The sequence below is a fragment of the Astatotilapia calliptera genome, chromosome 7 (assembly GCF_900246225.1).
Source record: "Astatotilapia calliptera chromosome 7, fAstCal1.2, whole genome shotgun sequence".
Taxonomy (NCBI): Eukaryota; Metazoa; Chordata; class Actinopteri; order Cichliformes; family Cichlidae; genus Astatotilapia; species Astatotilapia calliptera.
In genome coordinates this window covers 7,727,623-7,745,444 of record NC_039308.1, presented here as the reverse complement: position 1 = coordinate 7,745,444, position 17,822 = coordinate 7,727,623, and the positions used below count along the sequence as shown (strand labels likewise).

At 39.6% G+C, this 17,822-nt stretch overlaps 1 protein-coding gene across 6 annotated transcripts in view; it reads left to right on the top strand.

Annotated features, from left to right (window-relative positions):
* Window positions 1-17,154, top strand: part of ogdhb (oxoglutarate dehydrogenase b) — a 33,850-nt gene extending 16,696 nt beyond the window's left edge. For 3 of the 6 annotated variants that reach the window (XM_026172804.1, XM_026172802.1, XM_026172803.1), the window contains 19 exons: window positions 179-294; window positions 506-660; window positions 792-938; window positions 4,181-4,271; window positions 5,131-5,310; window positions 5,405-5,533; window positions 5,866-6,045; window positions 6,935-7,087; window positions 7,652-7,754; window positions 7,967-8,095; window positions 8,193-8,343; window positions 8,543-8,670; window positions 8,861-9,039; window positions 9,459-9,530; window positions 10,227-10,352; window positions 14,302-14,374; window positions 14,455-14,618; window positions 14,909-15,063; window positions 16,613-17,154. In XM_026172804.1, coding sequence (XP_026028589.1) covers window positions 179-294; window positions 506-660; window positions 792-938; window positions 4,181-4,271; window positions 5,131-5,310; window positions 5,405-5,533; window positions 5,866-6,045; window positions 6,935-7,087; window positions 7,652-7,754; window positions 7,967-8,095; window positions 8,193-8,343; window positions 8,543-8,670; window positions 8,861-9,039; window positions 9,459-9,530; window positions 10,227-10,352; window positions 14,302-14,374; window positions 14,455-14,618; window positions 14,909-15,063; window positions 16,613-16,709 — 2,528 coding nt within the window. In that variant the 3' untranslated portion in view covers window positions 16,710-17,154. Of the gene's footprint in view, window positions 1-178; window positions 295-505; window positions 661-791; window positions 939-4,180; window positions 4,272-5,130; window positions 5,311-5,404; window positions 5,534-5,865; window positions 6,046-6,934; window positions 7,088-7,651; window positions 7,755-7,966; window positions 8,096-8,192; window positions 8,344-8,542; window positions 8,671-8,860; window positions 9,040-9,458; window positions 9,531-10,226; window positions 10,353-14,301; window positions 14,375-14,454; window positions 14,619-14,908; window positions 15,064-15,414; window positions 15,441-16,612 lie in introns of those variants that run through there. The other 3 variants (XM_026172805.1, XM_026172806.1, XM_026172807.1) reach the window with 3 other exon arrangements.
* Window positions 17,155-17,822: the final 668 nt, after the last annotated feature.

The window sequence follows — 17,822 nt, the reverse complement described above, 5'->3', positions numbered from 1 at the left end:
ATGTCAGAAACACTAACACGATACATACGTTTTCTGTCGACTGTACCATTGTTTGTCTGCCTCATTTTTCTATTCTAGAAGTTGCCATTTGGTTTTGTCCTATCAATTTCACAGCCTACATATATTGTGCGATGATGGGCTGAAAGAAAGATTTTTTATTTCATTGTTTACACTGCAGGCATTTATGGGCTGGCTGAAAGTGACTTAGATAAGGTGTTCCGGCTTCCCACTACCACCTTCATTGGTGGGAATGAAAGTGCTCTGCCTCTCAGAGAGATCATATACCGCCTTGAGGTAAGGATCATATATATAAATGCTTATTTTTTAAACACAGAATGTGATGATCCAACTTGTTTGATTTCCAATGTCTTTGTGGTATAGATACCCATATAGATGCTGATTTAGATACCCATATATCAGCAGATACACACAGCCAAGAAAAGTTGTAACAGGAACCTCTTTTTTATCCAAACTAATACAAACGTAACTTTTTTTTGTCTCTTAGAGAGCTTACTGTCAACACATCGGTGTAGAGTTTATGTTTATTAATGACATGGAACAGTGCCAATGGATCAGACAGAAGTTTGAGACTCCAGGAGTCATGCAGTGCACTCTGGAGGAGAAGAGGACCCTACTGGCCAGAATGATCCAGTCAACCAGGTGTGTCTGTGGTGCTTCACTTTCTTAGTACGCCTCAACAAATAACTAAAAGTTTAAAAGGCCTTTCTCAGTCTGATGGAAGTGTAAAGTTCCGAGCCACAGTGTGAAACACCACAACCAACTTTTTGCAGGTTTGAGGAATTTCTCCAAAGGAAGTGGTCTTCAGAGAAGCGCTTTGGCCTGGAAGGTTGTGAGTCGCTCATTCCAGCCCTGAAGACCATCATTGACAAGTCCAGTCAGAGTGGAGTGGAGAGTGTAATCATGGGAATGCCACACAGGTGCCATGGCTATGAATTTTACCTTTTGCATATCGATGACCAGCAAATTCAGTTCTAATTCAATTCAATTTTATTTATGTAGCAAAAAATCACAAAAACAGCTGCCTCAAGGCACTTTATATTGTAAGATAAAGACCCAACAGTAATAGAGATGAACTAGAGAAAACCCCAACGATCAGATGACCCTCTATGAGTAAACATGTTGGCAACAGTGATAGGGAAAAACTTCCTTTTAACAGGAAGAAATCTCTTCCTATTGCAGGGTAACTAAGGGAAGATCCAGCCCAAATTTTATGCTGTGTTAAAAAGGAAAGTTTTAAGCCTAAAAGTAGAGAGGGTGTCTGTCGCCCAAGTCCAAACTCTGAGCTTATTCCACAGAAGAGAGCCCTGAAAGCTCAAGGCTCTGCCTCCCATTCTACTTTTGAGTACCCAAGGAATCACAAATAAACCAGCAGTCTGAGAGCAAAGTGCTCTTTTAGGGTGATACAGTACTAAAGCAGAGATTTGCAAAGGTGTGCCAATATAAAATTCTGAGGCCTTTTTTGTTGGAGATGGTGTTAGAAGTATAGGAGGGGTAGAAGATGGGCAACAACAAAATTCCAGTGCAATACCTCTAAAATGCAGTAAGGTGGAAGTGTTGCAAGTTCCTCTTCTAAATTCTTGCAGGGTCTGGTTCTGAGTTCCTTGAGGGTTTGATTGATCTTGTTTTTTAGTGTGGGTAATCTAGACTCTTGGGGTAATCAGGACTGTGCAACACCAGGCAGAACACATTCCCTCTTAGGCAGAACGGAAAGAAAGGAAACACACACGCAAAGAAAGCTCTTAAATGCACAAGAAAGAAGGTCAGAAATCAACCAGGGAGAAACAGAATAACAAATGGAACAGCATTGTCATCCCTGCTGCAGCAGGTTTATCAGAGAAATTCAGATAATTTTTCCAAGCACTCCAGACCCAGTCACACCCTCAGATAAAAAGAAAAGGCTTGTTTATCCCATGGATAACGCTCCCCTACATACATAGGTCAGAGTGGTTTTACAAGTAAAATACCCAACAATGCAGTGGTGTAAAGCACACAACCTGTTCACTGAAGTGACGAATCAAGCTTCTCCATCTGGCAATCCAATGGATAAGCGTGGTTTTGTCAGTTGCCAAGAGAACAAAATTTGCCAGACTGCATTGTTCCAAGTGTAAAGTTTCATGGAGGAAGGTTGTTTTTTTTTTTTTTTTTGGCGGGCTCGGCCACTTCCAGTAAATGGAAATCTTAATGCTTCAGCATACTAAGATATTTTGTACAATTTCATGCTTTGTGGGAATAGTTTGAAGGTGCCCCCTTCCTGCTTCAAAATGACTCCATACCACTGGGCAAAGTAAGTTCCATAAAGACATGGAGAGCGGGTTTGGTGCGGAAGAACTTTGGTGGGGACTGGCCTGCACAGAGTACTGACCTTAACTTAATAGAACACCTTTGGAATGAATGCAAACCAGGCCTTTTCGTGCACAGTCAGTGTCTGACCTTAAAAAATATAGTGTGACTGCAAAGGGTGGGTAGACATCATATTAAACCCTGTGGATTAAGGTCTGTGAAGGTTCTCAGTCATCCAGGTCATCGTAGTCAAAGGAGCTTTCAAAGAAAAGCGTCTGGACTTCTTTAAGTTGCTTGAAGACGTTTCACCTCTCATCCGAGAAGCTTCTTCAGTTCTAAGGTCAAATGGTGGAGAGTCCCAGATATAAACCTAGTGGGAGTAACCCCCCACAGAGGGACAAAAGGACCCCCTGATGATCCTCTAATCGCCTGAGCCAAGGTGTGAAACTGGGTGTGGGTCCCAATCAGCCAGAGTTTCGGGTGTGTTCATTGTGAAACCTGGCCCCACCTTATCATGCGAATTCCTGAGGTCAGATGGCCCAGGATGTGAGTGGGCGTTAAGGCGTCTGGGAAGGGATCTCAAAACTGGATTATAGATGGCAGAGAGTTGGTGTCGTAAACCCCCGCCTCTGTTCAAAGATGGTCGCTCACAGTGGACATAGATGGCTTCTTTCACTCCTCTTTCAAACCATCTGTCCTCTCTGTCCAAAATGTGAACATTGGCATCCTCGAAAGAGTGTCCTTTATCCTTAAGATGCAGATGGACTGCTGAGTCTTGTCCTGTGGAGGTGGCTCTTCTGTGTTGTGCCATGCGCTTGTGAAGTGGCTGTTTGGTCTCTCCAATGTAGAGGTCTGGGCATTCCTCGCTGCACTGTACAGCATACACCACATTGTTAAGACTGTGTTTTGGCGTTTTGTCTTTCGGGTGAACCATCGGGCCATCTGACCTCAGGAATTCGCATGATAAGGTGGGGCCAGGTTTCACAATGAACTCACCCGAAACTCTGGCTGATTGGGACCCACACCCAGTTTCACACCTTGGCTCAGGCGATTAGAGGATCATCAGGGGGTCCTTTTGTCCCTCTGTGGGGGGTTACTCCCACTAGGTTTATATCTGGGACTCTCCACCATTTGACCTTAGAACTGAAGAAGCTTCTCGGATGAGAGGTGAAACGTCTTCAAGTAACTTAAAGAAGTCCAGACGCTTTTCTTTGCAAGCTCCTTTGACCTGTGGATTAAGAATATGATTTCACTCAAGTTCATAAAGTTGTGAAGGCAGACAAGCAAATACTTTTGGCAATGTTGTGTAACTCGACAGTTAGCAGCTTGCAGCTACCTACATCATAGTTCTTTCAGCAGGTGTTAAACGCAGAGTACAAGGATGTAGTGTACCATGTCCACATATTGAGAAAGAAAGGCCCCATGCACCAACACCAGAGCTGAACTAAAACTGTCTACAAGCTTCTGAAATTTTTTTCATCCTCAGCAGTTTACACAAATGATCCCCACTCTTACTGGTTGGTATTGTCTTTTGGTCATACTGGGCAAGTTCAAGTACAAAATGACCAGACTGACCACAAAAAAGACAGCTTCAACTTGGTTCTCAGCTGCTATTCCTCAGGTGCTAGTATAGCCTGACTGAGCTGCATTGGCCCCTCAGAATGGCGAACAGAGGAGCTTTAAGTGCTGTGCTGGAAGTGGAAGGCAGGGAGAACCAAAGGGCAGAATCGGGACGGGAACTACAGCCAGAGGAAGGCTGAGACTTGTCGTTCCATTCCTTGTTTTGTTCATATAGGTGATTGTCTACACTAATAGTAAGAGCCACAAATTCATTTTGTATCTTTATTGAAGTGTTTTTATTCCTCTTATGTGTCTTCAGAGGCAGACTGAATGTGCTGGCAAATGTGATCCGGAAGGAGCTGGAGCAAATCTTTTGTCAGTTTGACTCTAAGTTAGAGGCTGCGGATGAGGTTTGAACATTATTTAGTTAGATTTAGTCAAGAGCAATGAAACAGATTTACACAAAAAATATAACTATGACAGTGCTTGTGTTAATGATAACAACTGATGTTTGGAAAATGTGTTTAGGCACATGAATAACTTTAAAAATGATTGACACTCTTTAGCTGAGAAAGCCTCTTTTTTCCAACCAGAAGGTATCAATAGTAACTATGATGGGGTCCAGTTAAAAGTGGGGTACAAATTAGTAGTGCTCCCCATCTGTCACACAGAGACAGCAAAGAGGTGGTACTAACTAAACCCAGAGGTGAGAGGTGAACGATAGCTGTTATTAAGAAAATGTTATGTAATCAAAATCAAACAAAAGTGGAATCAAATCAAATCAAAACCTGAGAAAAAAAACAAAGTAAGACACCCGTTCAGCTTTTCAGCAGTTCTCATTCACTGCAATTATGGCTTACACAAGTACGTTGGTTAGGTTAGCTGTTAAGAACAAGCTAAAAAGCCAATGTCAGTATGCCATGCAATTATTAAAATATGTGACCTGCCACATGTATTTAACTCTAGCATATTAATTCAACTGTAGACTGATGGCTGCAGAATGCAGAGGTATATCTAAAAGGGGAACATGCAGTGGCACAGCACCTTCCTAAAATATAAATTTATTACATTAAGTGCGATATTACTATGTTTTTATAGATCAATAAAAGTAGCAGATTATTATGTTGGGTTATTAAATTCAGGTTAACATTAGCTCCACCTGCAATATTAAAATTGTGTAGGCCGTCTATTGAATAGCACATGTGCACATATGTTATTAATAAAAATAAATAAAGATGAAAGGTTCAGCATCTGACTTTGTGCTCTCAGGGTTCTGGCGATGTGAAATATCACTTGGGGATGTATCACAGGAGGATGAACCGGGTCAGTGACAAGTACATGACATTGTCTCTCGTGGCAAACCCCTCCCACTTGGAGGCCGTTGATCCAGTGGTGCAGGGAAAGACCAAAGCTGAGCAGTTCTACTGTGGGGACACTGAGGGAAAGAGAGTATGTTGAATTTTTTTCTTTACCATATAAACAGAAGACAATGTCTCCGTGGATGTTTTCCAATATGTTTGCATTTTGGTGAATCATTTTGCAGGTGATGTCTATTCTCCTTCATGGCGATGCTGCATTTGCAGGTCAGGGTATAGTGTATGAGACATTCCACCTGTCTGACCTGCCATCCTACACCACACATGGTACAATACACGTGGTGGTCAACAACCAGGTATGGACTGTTCGATTCAGTTTGTTACGTTTAAAATTCTTTCAGCAGTTATCAAGTTTATGGTATGGACAGGTATTTCAACAAATAGATCACTTAATGGTTATAATAATAATAATGGTTTTGTAACTGAATTAGTTTTCCCCAGATAAAACTAGGCTTCTGGAGTATGGATTATTGAATATACACTAAAAGTACTTTTGAATTGACCATAATACTGTGTATTTAACACTGCGTGTGAATTGCTAGAATTGCAGTTCCAGTAGTTAAAATGAGCACAGTGTCATAACTGTAACTGGTTTTAATATACATGTGTGTTACTCTTGCCCACATAGATTGGTTTTACGACAGACCCCAGGGTGGCTCGTTCATCTCCGTACCCAACCGATGTAGCTCGAGTGGTCAATGCACCCATCTTTCACGTTAACGCAGATAATCCAGAGGCTGTGATGTATGTGTGCAAAGTTGCAGCTGAATGGAGGAACACATTCCATAAAGATGTCGTTGTAGACCTGGTAAAAATGCTTGTTATTATAACTTTTTGTTAACCACCAAGTAAAATGACTCTGACTGAAACTGCTGTTATTTAAGAAAAAATACTTTGAAAACAGGAAACACTTTTACTAACTATAACCCGAAATAATGAAAGTAAATCTGTGAACAAAGCATAAAGTAGGAGTAAGCATGTTTCCAACATCTAAAAAGGGCATTAAGCCCCATCTGACCTTAGAAACATGACGGTTTAATTCAATTCAGTCCAATTTTTGATTAATCCAATAAAGGATCATTTGTTAGAAGCAGTCTAGAAAAACACAGACACACACACACACAAATGAACTAAATCAAGGTAAAAACTTTAAAAGTGAGGAGTTTAGAATAATGGGTAGTAGTAGTTTACAGTCAGGTGAAGCATGATGATACCCTAATGGCAACAAAGAATAGAATAGAATAGAATAGAATAGAATAGAATAGAATAGAATAGAATAGAATAGAATAGAATAGCCCTTTATTATCATTGTACATGTACAATGAAATTGTGGAGAATGAAATATTCATTCTCAGGGTGCGTTCAGAAAAGGCTAGAATACCTGTTGCTATCTCAAGGATTAGTTGGTTGCTAAAAGAAGCTACGTCTATTTGCTTCACTTATCTTCCAGTTATCTTAGACTTTAACAATACTGTGTGGATGTGAAATGAGCCAGTAGAAGAAAAAATAATAGAGTCAAAAGACTAATTAAAATGATAGATGGTGGGATCAGCTGTTGTCATTTAAATGGACTGTCACTTTACTGCACTGTGCCAACAAGTGTGCCAGTCAGTACTGACATACTAAATTTTCATACAGCATACAGGGTCAAATAGGTGATCAGAAAAACAAACATAAACATTTGCCTCTTCACTCAGGTGTGTTACAGACGGAACGGACATAATGAGATAGATGAGCCCATGTTCACACAGCCGCTGATGTACAAGCGCATCAAGAAGCAGAAAGGAGTCCTGCAGAAATTTGTTGAAAAACTCATTGATGAAGGAGTCGTCACAACTCAAGAATATGAGGTAAAGCTACCTGCACACCTGTGCTGTAGATGGTTATGAAGCATGCAAATTGTAGACAAAGACACAATATAACTTCTTCTGACCTCCAAGTGGATTTGATTTTTGGCTGCAGTTTTAAACTCTATCACACATTTAGCTTGAGCTTACTCAGTCCGAAGATGATGATCATTGTCAGGATTTTATACCAAATGAAAAAGCTCAGCTAATTCTTTGAGACTGATCAAGTAACACACAGATTTCTCATGTGGACAGCTGTCACTGACAGTCAACTCCAGTCTATATGACGTAATGGACCTTCTCAGCAGGTTGAGTGTTAAAGTGTGAATTTTAGAGAGCCATTCAAGAGAGCTAACCTCAAGTTTTCTGAAAATCTTGTGAATGCTAAAACTCGAGAAGGAAGTCACTTAGGATTTTGTAATTACCATAGGTGTGTCTACTAGGAGGCTGCCACCAGTATTTTACTTATACTGTTGCTATCAGTTACTAGATTAAAAATCACAATGAAGATAAAAAGAAAGACTAAATTTTCTCATTAGATGCCCAACTTGCATTGATCTCTTGCAGGAGGAAGTAGCCAGTTATGACAAAATCTGTGAGGAAGCTTATACTCGCTCCAAAGATGAAAAGATCCTACACATCAAGCACTGGCTAGATTCACCCTGGCCCGGTATGACTACATGTTGTTAATGAAGCTAAACCATTTCTGTGTGTTGTTTTTTTAACTCCCTATTTTGTCAAGAAATTAACATCAAACACAATAAATTAAGACAGAATACAATGAATACAACTGAATACACAGAATATTTTTGAATCTTGGGCAAGAAGGGCATCCCATGCATGCCTCTTGCTTTTAATGCTTTTGTGTGTCTGTGTATTTAGGCTTTTTCACACTGGAGGGTCAGCCTAGAAGTATGACCTGTCCTTCGACTGGCATCAGCGAGCAAGCGCTCAGCCACATTGGCAACATTGCTGCATCTGTCCCAGTGCAGGATTTTGCTATACATGGAGGTGCCCTCACGTCTCTTGTGACAAAAATGAAGATCCACTGAATGTACTTTCAAGCTGTTTTAGACCTGGATTTTCTGCATTGGTGTTCATGTTGTAGGGTTGAGTCGTATCCTAAAGGGACGTGCAAATATGGTGAGCCAGCGACTGTGTGACTGGGCTCTAGGGGAGTATATGGCCTTTGGCTCTCTGCTCAAGGAGGGAATCCATGTGCGTCTCAGTGGTCAGGATGTGGAGAGGGGCACGTTCAGGTAAGAAATAGATGTACTATCTATGTACATATTTATGTAGCCAACTTCCTAAGAATAAAATATCAAGAGGTGATTGCATCTAAATCTCTTTGACCTGTGCTTGTATTAATTTCTTCACCTGCATCTTATCTCTGAATTTAAAAAAAAAAAAGGACAAACTCAGTCATACCACTCATTTTTTTCTGGTTATATTTCACAGCCATCGACACCATGTTCTTCATGACCAAAATACTGACAAAAGGATGTGCATCCCAATGAATTATATCTCCCCTGATCAAGCTCCTTACACTGTGTGTAACAGCTCTCTATCTGAATATGCAGTGCTGGGTAGGTAACATAAACACAATAAAGGCTTCTAAAGTACCAAAATCTGGTGCGTTTTGCATGATTCTTTGCCTACCTCGCTCTCTCCCACAGTACCTGAAGTACAGTATTTCACAGTTGAAGTGTCACTTTTCAATTTGCTGGCATGTTTCAACATCAAGGCTTCCGTTTCATTCTTCTCTCCCATGTGCAGGTTTTGAATTAGGCTTTGCTATGGCCAGTCCCAATGCACTGGTTCTATGGGAGGCCCAGTTTGGAGACTTTCACAATACAGCCCAGTGCATCATCGATCAGTTTATCAGCTCGGGACAGGCCAAGTGGGTCAGACAGAATGGCATAGTGTTGTTGCTTCCTCATGGCATGGAGGGAATGGTAAGAATTTAATCTACCACATTCCACATGTATCTCAATTTGATTTGTCTCACCATCAGAGTTTGGGATTGTATTACCACCTTATAATGCAACGCCTGCCTTGTATCGATGTCTTCTTGATTTTACGAAATGTTATATTTTTAATACTATTCTACGGGGTTGCACTGTCAGAGCACAAATCACTTATGTCTCTGTGTGAAACTGTGGGGTACTGTGTTGTACTGGAACAAAATGTTTATTCTGTCCATGGTAGTAAAATTATTTTGATGCAAATGAAAGGACATATATGGATACATAGTGCCTTATGTGTTACTAATAAACTTGAGATCTGCAATATCACATATAAACAAACCTTAAATACACTACAGGAAAGAAAACTGCATCAAATTTGTACTGCTTCCATTTCGTTTTCATCACAGGGTCCAGAGCACTCATCTGCACGCCCTGAAAGATTTCTACAGATGTGCAATGATGACCCAGATGTATTCCCTGTGAGTTTGTGTCAGAATGTCATTAAGGAATCATAGTCTGTCAAGTAAATGATTTTCAAGTCTGAAAAGAGAAGGAATTTCAGAAGTTAAATCAGCATTCTTTTTAATGGCCAGCAGGGGGAACTCTACAGCCAAAAACAATCTGTCTATCTAGGGAATCTATGACCTAAGTAAACATACAACATTATCTTCATTTTGTGCATTTTGAGCATGCTTTAGTGTAAGCCTGTGTCATGGTTGATATGTTTCTCAGTTATATCAGTCCTTAATCAGCCCATCTGGTTTTAAAAAACTTAGTTCAGCTAGAGGCTTCAACAGCAAAAACAATGGGTGGCATCACAGTAACTACGTATGTTAAGGACAGAGTGGAACATGCAGTGCAGGTTGGATTCGTATTTTGCCACAATTAAAAGTATCTTTCTGTTTTTCTTTGGACTCATTAGTAATTTTCCGTTCTCTTCTGTCTTTGTCAGAGTCATATTTTTTATTTGATTAATTTACCTTAGTACCTAAACAAATTAAATAATTGGAACAAATAATTCTGTTCTTTTGAATTTTTGAATTAAATAATTGTATTGTGTACATTTTGTCATCAGGTTGACTAAACTTTTCTTATCTTTTTTAATCTTCCACGTAAAATTTTGTATGTTGTATTGTAATTTCTGTTTGTTTTTTTACTTCATTGTATGTTGGCAGAAACTGTCTGAAGACTTTGCCATGCATCAGCTTTATGACTGTAACTGGATTGTTGTGAACTGCTCTACTCCTGCAAACTACTTCCACGTTCTCCGCAGACAGATCCTGCTGCCTTTCAGGAAGCCCGTAAGACATATATACCAAAACATGCAAGATAAGAGTCAATTGAAACTAGAAAAATTTGCATTTCCTGCGAAAATGCAGTGTGGATGCTTTAAAGCTGAAGCTGTATGCAAAACCTAGCTGAAAAAGCTGAAAAGTTGCAGAAATTGTAAAAACTTTGCAGAAGCAAAAGAACTTTGCTAAAATGTAATAACTTTGCAGAACTGCAATATCTTAGAGGAAACATAATACCTGGCAGAAATACAATAGCATAGCAGAACTTAGCAGAAATATTGTAACTTGCCAGAAACATGATAACTTCTCAAAAATACAAGAATTTAGGAGAAATAGTATAAGATAACAGAAAGAATATATATTTAGCCAAAAATACTTAAACATTACAGAAACACTATGATTTAGAAAAATAGTACAACATAGCAGAAATACTGTGATTTACCAGAGACACTGTGATGAACTATGAATATTGTAATTTTAAATTAATACTATGTTTCAGCACAAATACTCTAGTTTAGCAAAAATATTACAACATAGCAGAAATACAATTATATAGCAGAAATGCTATATTTAGAAAGAAAAATATAATATAGTAGAAATACTATGATTTAGCAGAAATACTACAATATAGCATAATAACAATGATTTAGAACAAATACTATGATTGAGCAGAACAGTAATAACTTAAGTGAAAATACTGGAAAAGTAAAATGACAAGAAATAAAAAAAAAGAAAAGAAAAAAAAGAAATTCAGAAATGTAAAGAGAGAGACACACACACAGGGTCTATGCCAGTCAGCCATTCTGAATATATTATATTTTTATCAAACTATGAGATGCTGCCCTAAAGAGGGTCTTTCTCTCTCTCTCTCTCTCTCACTCACTCACTCACACACACACACACACACACACACACACACACACACACACACACACACAGGGAGAGAGAAGCAAGTTTCTAGGTCAGTGAAGCAGCCTCGGAGCTGCTGAATTTGAATCCACCAATCAGAGAGGCTGTGTACTTTTCCCCGCCAAAACAGGTGTACACACGCAGCACAGAGAAACAGGATTTTTGTAGTCTATTTCTCATAGTGAGGATTCCCCTCAAACAAATGGCCATAATTACCTAACCGTAGGGGTTAGAGCGGTCGTTCTTAGATCGTTTTGTTCAGAAGAGATGGGGAAATTGTCAAGTGTTGACAATTTATCATTAAAATATGAATTTTTAGAGATATATGACATGGATGACGGGTTGGTTTAGAAGCCACGAAGACCCCAATATGCAAATCTGAATGCCTCAGCCCACATATATGATTGGCTGGCTGGGAAGCCGTGCAGGCCCTGATTTGTAAATTTGAATGTCTCATCCCTAAGATATGATTGGCTGGCTGGGAAGCCGTGCACGCCCTGATATGTAAATTTGAATGTCTCAGGCCTCACAGAGGATTGGCTGCCTGGGGACCTGGCAGTAATATATAGAAATAGTATGATTAAGCATAAATACTACATTTACTAGAAATACTATGTTTTAGCACAAATACTATAAAAAGCAGAAATACTATATTAAGCAATATAAATATCCTATAAAAATCCTATAAAAAGCAAAAATACTATACTATGATTTGGTAGAAAAACTATAATTATTCAGAAATACTATATTTGGCAGAAATACTATATTTAGCACAAATCTTATAAAATAGCAGAAATAGTATGATTTAGCACAACAGTAATAACTTAAACAGAAAAATTGGAAAAGCAAAATGGACAGCTGAAAAAATGCTGAACATGCTGAGGGTCCCTCAAATATACTTGTTAAATGAAAAAAATCAGCAAAAAAAAAATATAACAGCCACACAATCACAAATATGTACACATAAGGAAACACTCATGCACAGAGACACACTAGAAAGTGTGTGTACATTATTGTACTTTATTGAGCCCCGTGGGGAAATTGCTCTCTGCATTTAACCCATTCACTCAGTGAAGCAGTGGGCAGCCATTGGGCGCCCGGGGAGCAGTGTGTAGGGACGGTACCTTGCTCAGGGGTACCTCAGGGTAGCTGATAAGGGGAATTGAACCCCCGACCTTCCGATCATGGGGCAACCACTCTACCTACTGAGCTATCCCTGCCCTATTGGTCCCCGTGGGGAAATCCCTCTCTGCATTTAACCCATTCACTCAGTGAAGCAGTGGGCAGCCATTGGGCGCCCGGGGAGCAGTGTGTAGGGACGGTACCTTGCTCAGGGGTGCCTCAGGGTAGCTGTTCAGGGGAATCGAACCCCCGACCTTCCGATCATGGGGCCACCACTCTACCTACTGAGCTATCCCTGCCCTGCCCTGCACACACAAGATCCAATTCAGTCAACCAGTCTACATATATTGAATTTAAATCTTACAATGAGATCATCCCATTAAAAGGCTTTCTCTCTCTCTCTCTCTCTCTCTCTCTCACACACACACACACACACACACACACACACACACACACACACACACACACACACACACACACACACACACAGGGAGAGAGAAGTGAGTTTCTAGGTCAGCCTGGGAGCTGCTGAATTTGAATCCACCAATTAGAGAGGCTGTGTACTTTTTCCCGCCAAAACAGGTGCATGCAGCACAGAGAGACAGGATTTTTGCAGTCTATTTCTCATAGTGAGGACTCCCCTCAAACAAATGACTATAATTTCCTAACCGTAGGGGCTAAAGCGGTCATTCTTACACCGTTTTGTTCAGAAGAGATGGGGGAATCTTCCAGTGTTGACAATTTATCATTGAAATATGAATTATTAAAGATATTTGACTTCTAATGCACCATAACTGAGTAGAGCGAAGCAAAAACTGCCTTGACTTGCCCTCAAAAAACGCTTTGTAACTCTAAATCTATTTGGAGTATCGATATCATTCTTTCACCGTAAGAGACAGCAGGCTTTGGTGAACAGTCATGAAAATTTTCAGGTCGCTGTGGAAATCCAACAAAAAGTTATGATGAAAGAAAAAAGTGGTTCATTTCCAGAGTTTGAAATCTGAGCGAAGGACGAATTTCCTACTCTCAAACAAGTCCAACTCATTTCAGAACGGTAATAGGTGAGAAAGAAATTCTTGAATTGTGAGCGTCAGGAGTGTCTGAAGATATACCGGGACAAGCCTCATGTTTTAACTTCGCTTCGTTAAGGAGATATGACGATTCGAAAATGCCTCTCATTACAGAAATGCAGCGGTGATTTTGAACAAACTCCATTGACTTTATATGGAGAGTTTTCCGACTTTGTGTTGGTCTGAGGAGATTTGCCAAAATTCTATAAATCCCACAACAATGATAGTGACATTTTCTGAAAGCCAGCAAAAATACCTACTTTTTGATGTATAATTTGTGGAAGTTGAGTGAAAATTGAGCAAGTAGCAAACAGTTGTTCGGACATGAAGAGAAGACTGCAAAACCTTCAGTGGCACACTGGAAGCCAAGAGCATAGCAACCATAACAACACATGTATTTTGTGAAAAATCACAATTTTGCAACTCAAGACTTTAAGAGGCATAAAAGTAAAATGGTAAAAGATTTGAAAAAGCTGATTTATACCTGAATAGCCCAATAATTTGAGAACATTTTAAAGTTTGAATGGTTGTTCTAGGTGAAAATATGAGGAAGTAGTTATATTTCAAAAACAAGAAAATTTTACCAGAATTGCAGAAGTTTCCCATTCATTTCAAATTAAAGGAAAAAAGCTTAATATTTTAAAAAGTATAATAGTGAAAAATACCAAAAGACATAGCCGTCATTAGCAGAAATAGCAGAATAGTTTAAAATTTGAACGGTGAAAATAGCACAAAAATTGTGGAAGTAGATCCACGGCGAAAAGTGTACGGAAACATCAAGAAGGAACTCAATAGTGTGGATGCTTAAAGCATCCACACAATTATGAACATGTTCTATGCTCTGTCTTTAATCGCAGCTCATAGTACTAACTCCAAAGTCGCTGTTGCGCCACCCTGAGGTTAAGTCCAGCTTTGATGATATGCTTCCAGGTGAGTACAGATCAGAAAAGTGCACAAGAACTTTTAAAAATATTTGGTTATTTTCTGTTTTTATGAATTCTGTCATGCAGGCACACATTTCAGGCGTCTAATCCCAGATAATGGGCATACAGCCACCAACCCTGAGAAGGTGAAGAGACTAATTTTCTGCACCGGCAAGATTTACTATGAACTGACCCGGGAACGCAAGAACAGAGGCATGGACGAAGCTATTGCTGTTGTACGCATCGAGCAGGTAATCAGTGTTTTGGTAAAACTGTTGTGTAAGTCTGTAAAAAGCTGAAACTGAATCTGAGACTGTGGAGTGACTCGTTTAGTCTAATGTCAAGGCAATTTCACACTTCACATACTTCACTGCTGTACAGGTAAAACAATGGTGGCATGGCCTTATAGTGTGCAGTATTTGTCTGCCTTAAGTCAATCACAGCACCTTGTTAGGCAACACCGCACAGACTTCCACACCAAAAGTAGCAGAAACTTGAGTGTTCATTCCAACCACATTGTGGCATCTTTCTTTTTTGGCAGCTGTCACCATTCCCCTTTGATCTGGTGAAAGAAGAGGCTGATCACTATCCAAATGCAGATTTGGTTTGGTGTCAAGAAGAGCACAAAAACCACGGCTACTATGACTATGTCAAGCCCCGCATCAGCACCACCATCGGTCACACACGCCCCATCTGGTAAGTTTGACTTTAGCTGACTGTACACCTGAAGACAGGGCAGTATACCAGTCCATTTACCAATATGTTCACTATTGTTCGTCTCCACATGTCTAAACCACCATGCTTGTCTCACTAACTATGTCTTTAAACCCTCAATCTAAACTGTCCCTCTGATATATCTAATCGAGTCCATTCTGGTCTTTTTGGTTGTCCCAAACCATACATCATAACAGGTCTTACTAGTCTTGTAAAACTTCCCTTTCATTTGTGCTGCCATTCTTCTGTCACATATCATACCTGATTTATCGTCCCTCTGATATAATCATTTCTAATCCTGTTCAACTCTGCCTTTTGTTTTTGTTTTTTTAGTGCCACCCAACTATAAAACTTAGCAGGTCTGTCTGCCATCTATTAAACATTTCCTTTCATTCTTACTGCTATCCTTCTGTCATACATCACCCCTGACACTTGCCTCCACTCACTGCACCCCACGTGCACTCCTATCTTCACCAGTCTTGCTTTGGATGGTTTACCCCAGATATTTAAACTCATCCACCTTCACTGTTACACTTGTCTCTTTCTAATTCACACACATGTATTCTTCATGTACCTTCTTCTCCCCAGTGCATACCTCTGCAGACCCTCGTTTCCCTGATGCCTACTTTCACTACAGGCTATAATGTCAAACATCATAGTAGACACAGCCTGACCTCATCTGTCAACCTGTCCAAGACCAATACAAAAAGGAAGGCGCTCAGTGCCAATCCCTGATGTAATCTCAGTCCCACCATGAACCCATCTGCATCTTCTACCACACACCTCACCACTGTCTTGCATGTCCTGCACTTGCCTCACATATTTCTCTGCTATTCCTGACTTTGTAGTACAGTATCACATTTCCTCTTGGCACTTATATGCTTTATCTAGTGCTACAAAGACACCGTGCAACTCCTTCTGACCTTCACTCTTTTGTAGCACACTGCTGCTCACTGATAGTCACCTGTCTTTGTCTTCATGGTCATCAGTTTTTATTTATTTGCACATTTATCGAATGCTTTAAAAAAAAAAAAACATTCACACACACTATCATTATACTTGGGCACATGGACAGGAGGATCCAGGGTTTGATCCCCTGACATTTTGACTGGTAAATGGATCACCCTACCACCTAAGCTACAGCCATCCTGCAGGACACATTGAATTGCATCATGAGCAGTGATATTATAGTAAACAGGAGTGAGAACTCATACATCATTTAGAGGCCATGTCAGTACACAAACACACAGCAGACGTTTAATGTTGTGACTTTTAAATGTTGAATAAACTCACAGCCTCATTCCACTGTTCTTCACTCATATTTTGTGTTTAATTTACTCCCAAAAAGAGGAAAAGGCATCTGTAAACAAAAAAGAAAGACCTGTAAACCAGGTTAAAGGTGATTGTTATTGGCAGTATTGTTCTTTTTTTTTTAATGTGTGTGTGTGTGTGTGTGTGTGTGTGTGTGTGTGTGTGTGTGTGTGTGTGTGTGTGTGTGTGTGTGTGTGTGTGTGTGTGTGTGTGTGTGTAGCTATGCTGGTCGTGAGGCTGCAGCAGCTCCAGCCACTGGAAACAAGCACACTCACAAGATGGAGCTGCAATATTTGCTGGACACAGCACTGAACTGAATCTACATTGATACTAAGGGCTGATGATCTCCCACCACTCTGGGATCTAGCCTATCTGCAGAGCTTCAGAGAATCCAGACCGGCTTCACCATTTTCCAGAAATTTTACGTCATTGTGTTTTTACTTCAGTATTTTTACAGATTAGAATTGTAAACAGATGTAATCTCAAAACACACAATGACTTTTAACACTATTACCAACTATTACAATCTCATGTTTACAGTGAAGGACGCCACTAGAGAAAACTCTGATGATATGACTGTAATCCATCTGTGAATTTAGACAAATTACAGTTTTAAGACTGTAATATTTTATTTTTCTTATATTCAGTCAGATAATTAATCCAGATCAAATCTTCAAATAATATTATTGATGTGTGGTATACTGTTTTGGGTCAAACAATCAGAAACATTCCCCAAAAGTTGATTCTGTTCATCTGGACCTAGTGTTTTCAGTGGGAGATGCATTTCCTTCGGTGGTGCTAGTTTCAGTCATTATGCAAATGTACTGTTTATAAAATTGGGGAAACCTGCAGTCAGCTGAGACTGAAGAAGTCACTTGACGAAACGTTTCTCCCACCAAAAACGCTTCGTCCAGATGAACAGAATCAACCTTTGGAGAATTACAAAATCAGAAACATTAATGATGTTCATATTTTAAGGAAGAAAACGAGGATAGTTCTTTTCTGGCATTTTAGTACACTTTGCTCCAGAGTGGCTCCAACAGATTTCAGAAACAACATCACAGGTCTGTGGTCCAGAAAAGTGCAGTCCTAAGTATAAAGAACTAACTTGTATTTTTATTATTATTATACACATTCTGTTTTCATTGATCTTGGCAAATAAAGCTTTTTGAATAGTCCTGCTTTTGCTCTTCAATATTTCACAAATATATAATTTACAATTTTGCACTTTTTCTTTTATACATGTAATCAAGAAGCTGCAGAGAAGTCAGTCACCATTGTAACCAAAGATCTTCTAAATACTCAAGATCTCCCAATCATGCTCACGAGAAAGCCCCGAATAGAATTTGTAGATTAACCTCATTTTTCTTTTGGACATTTTCTTTATACTTTCACTTCTTTCTAAAGAGTAGAGATAAGAATTCACAATG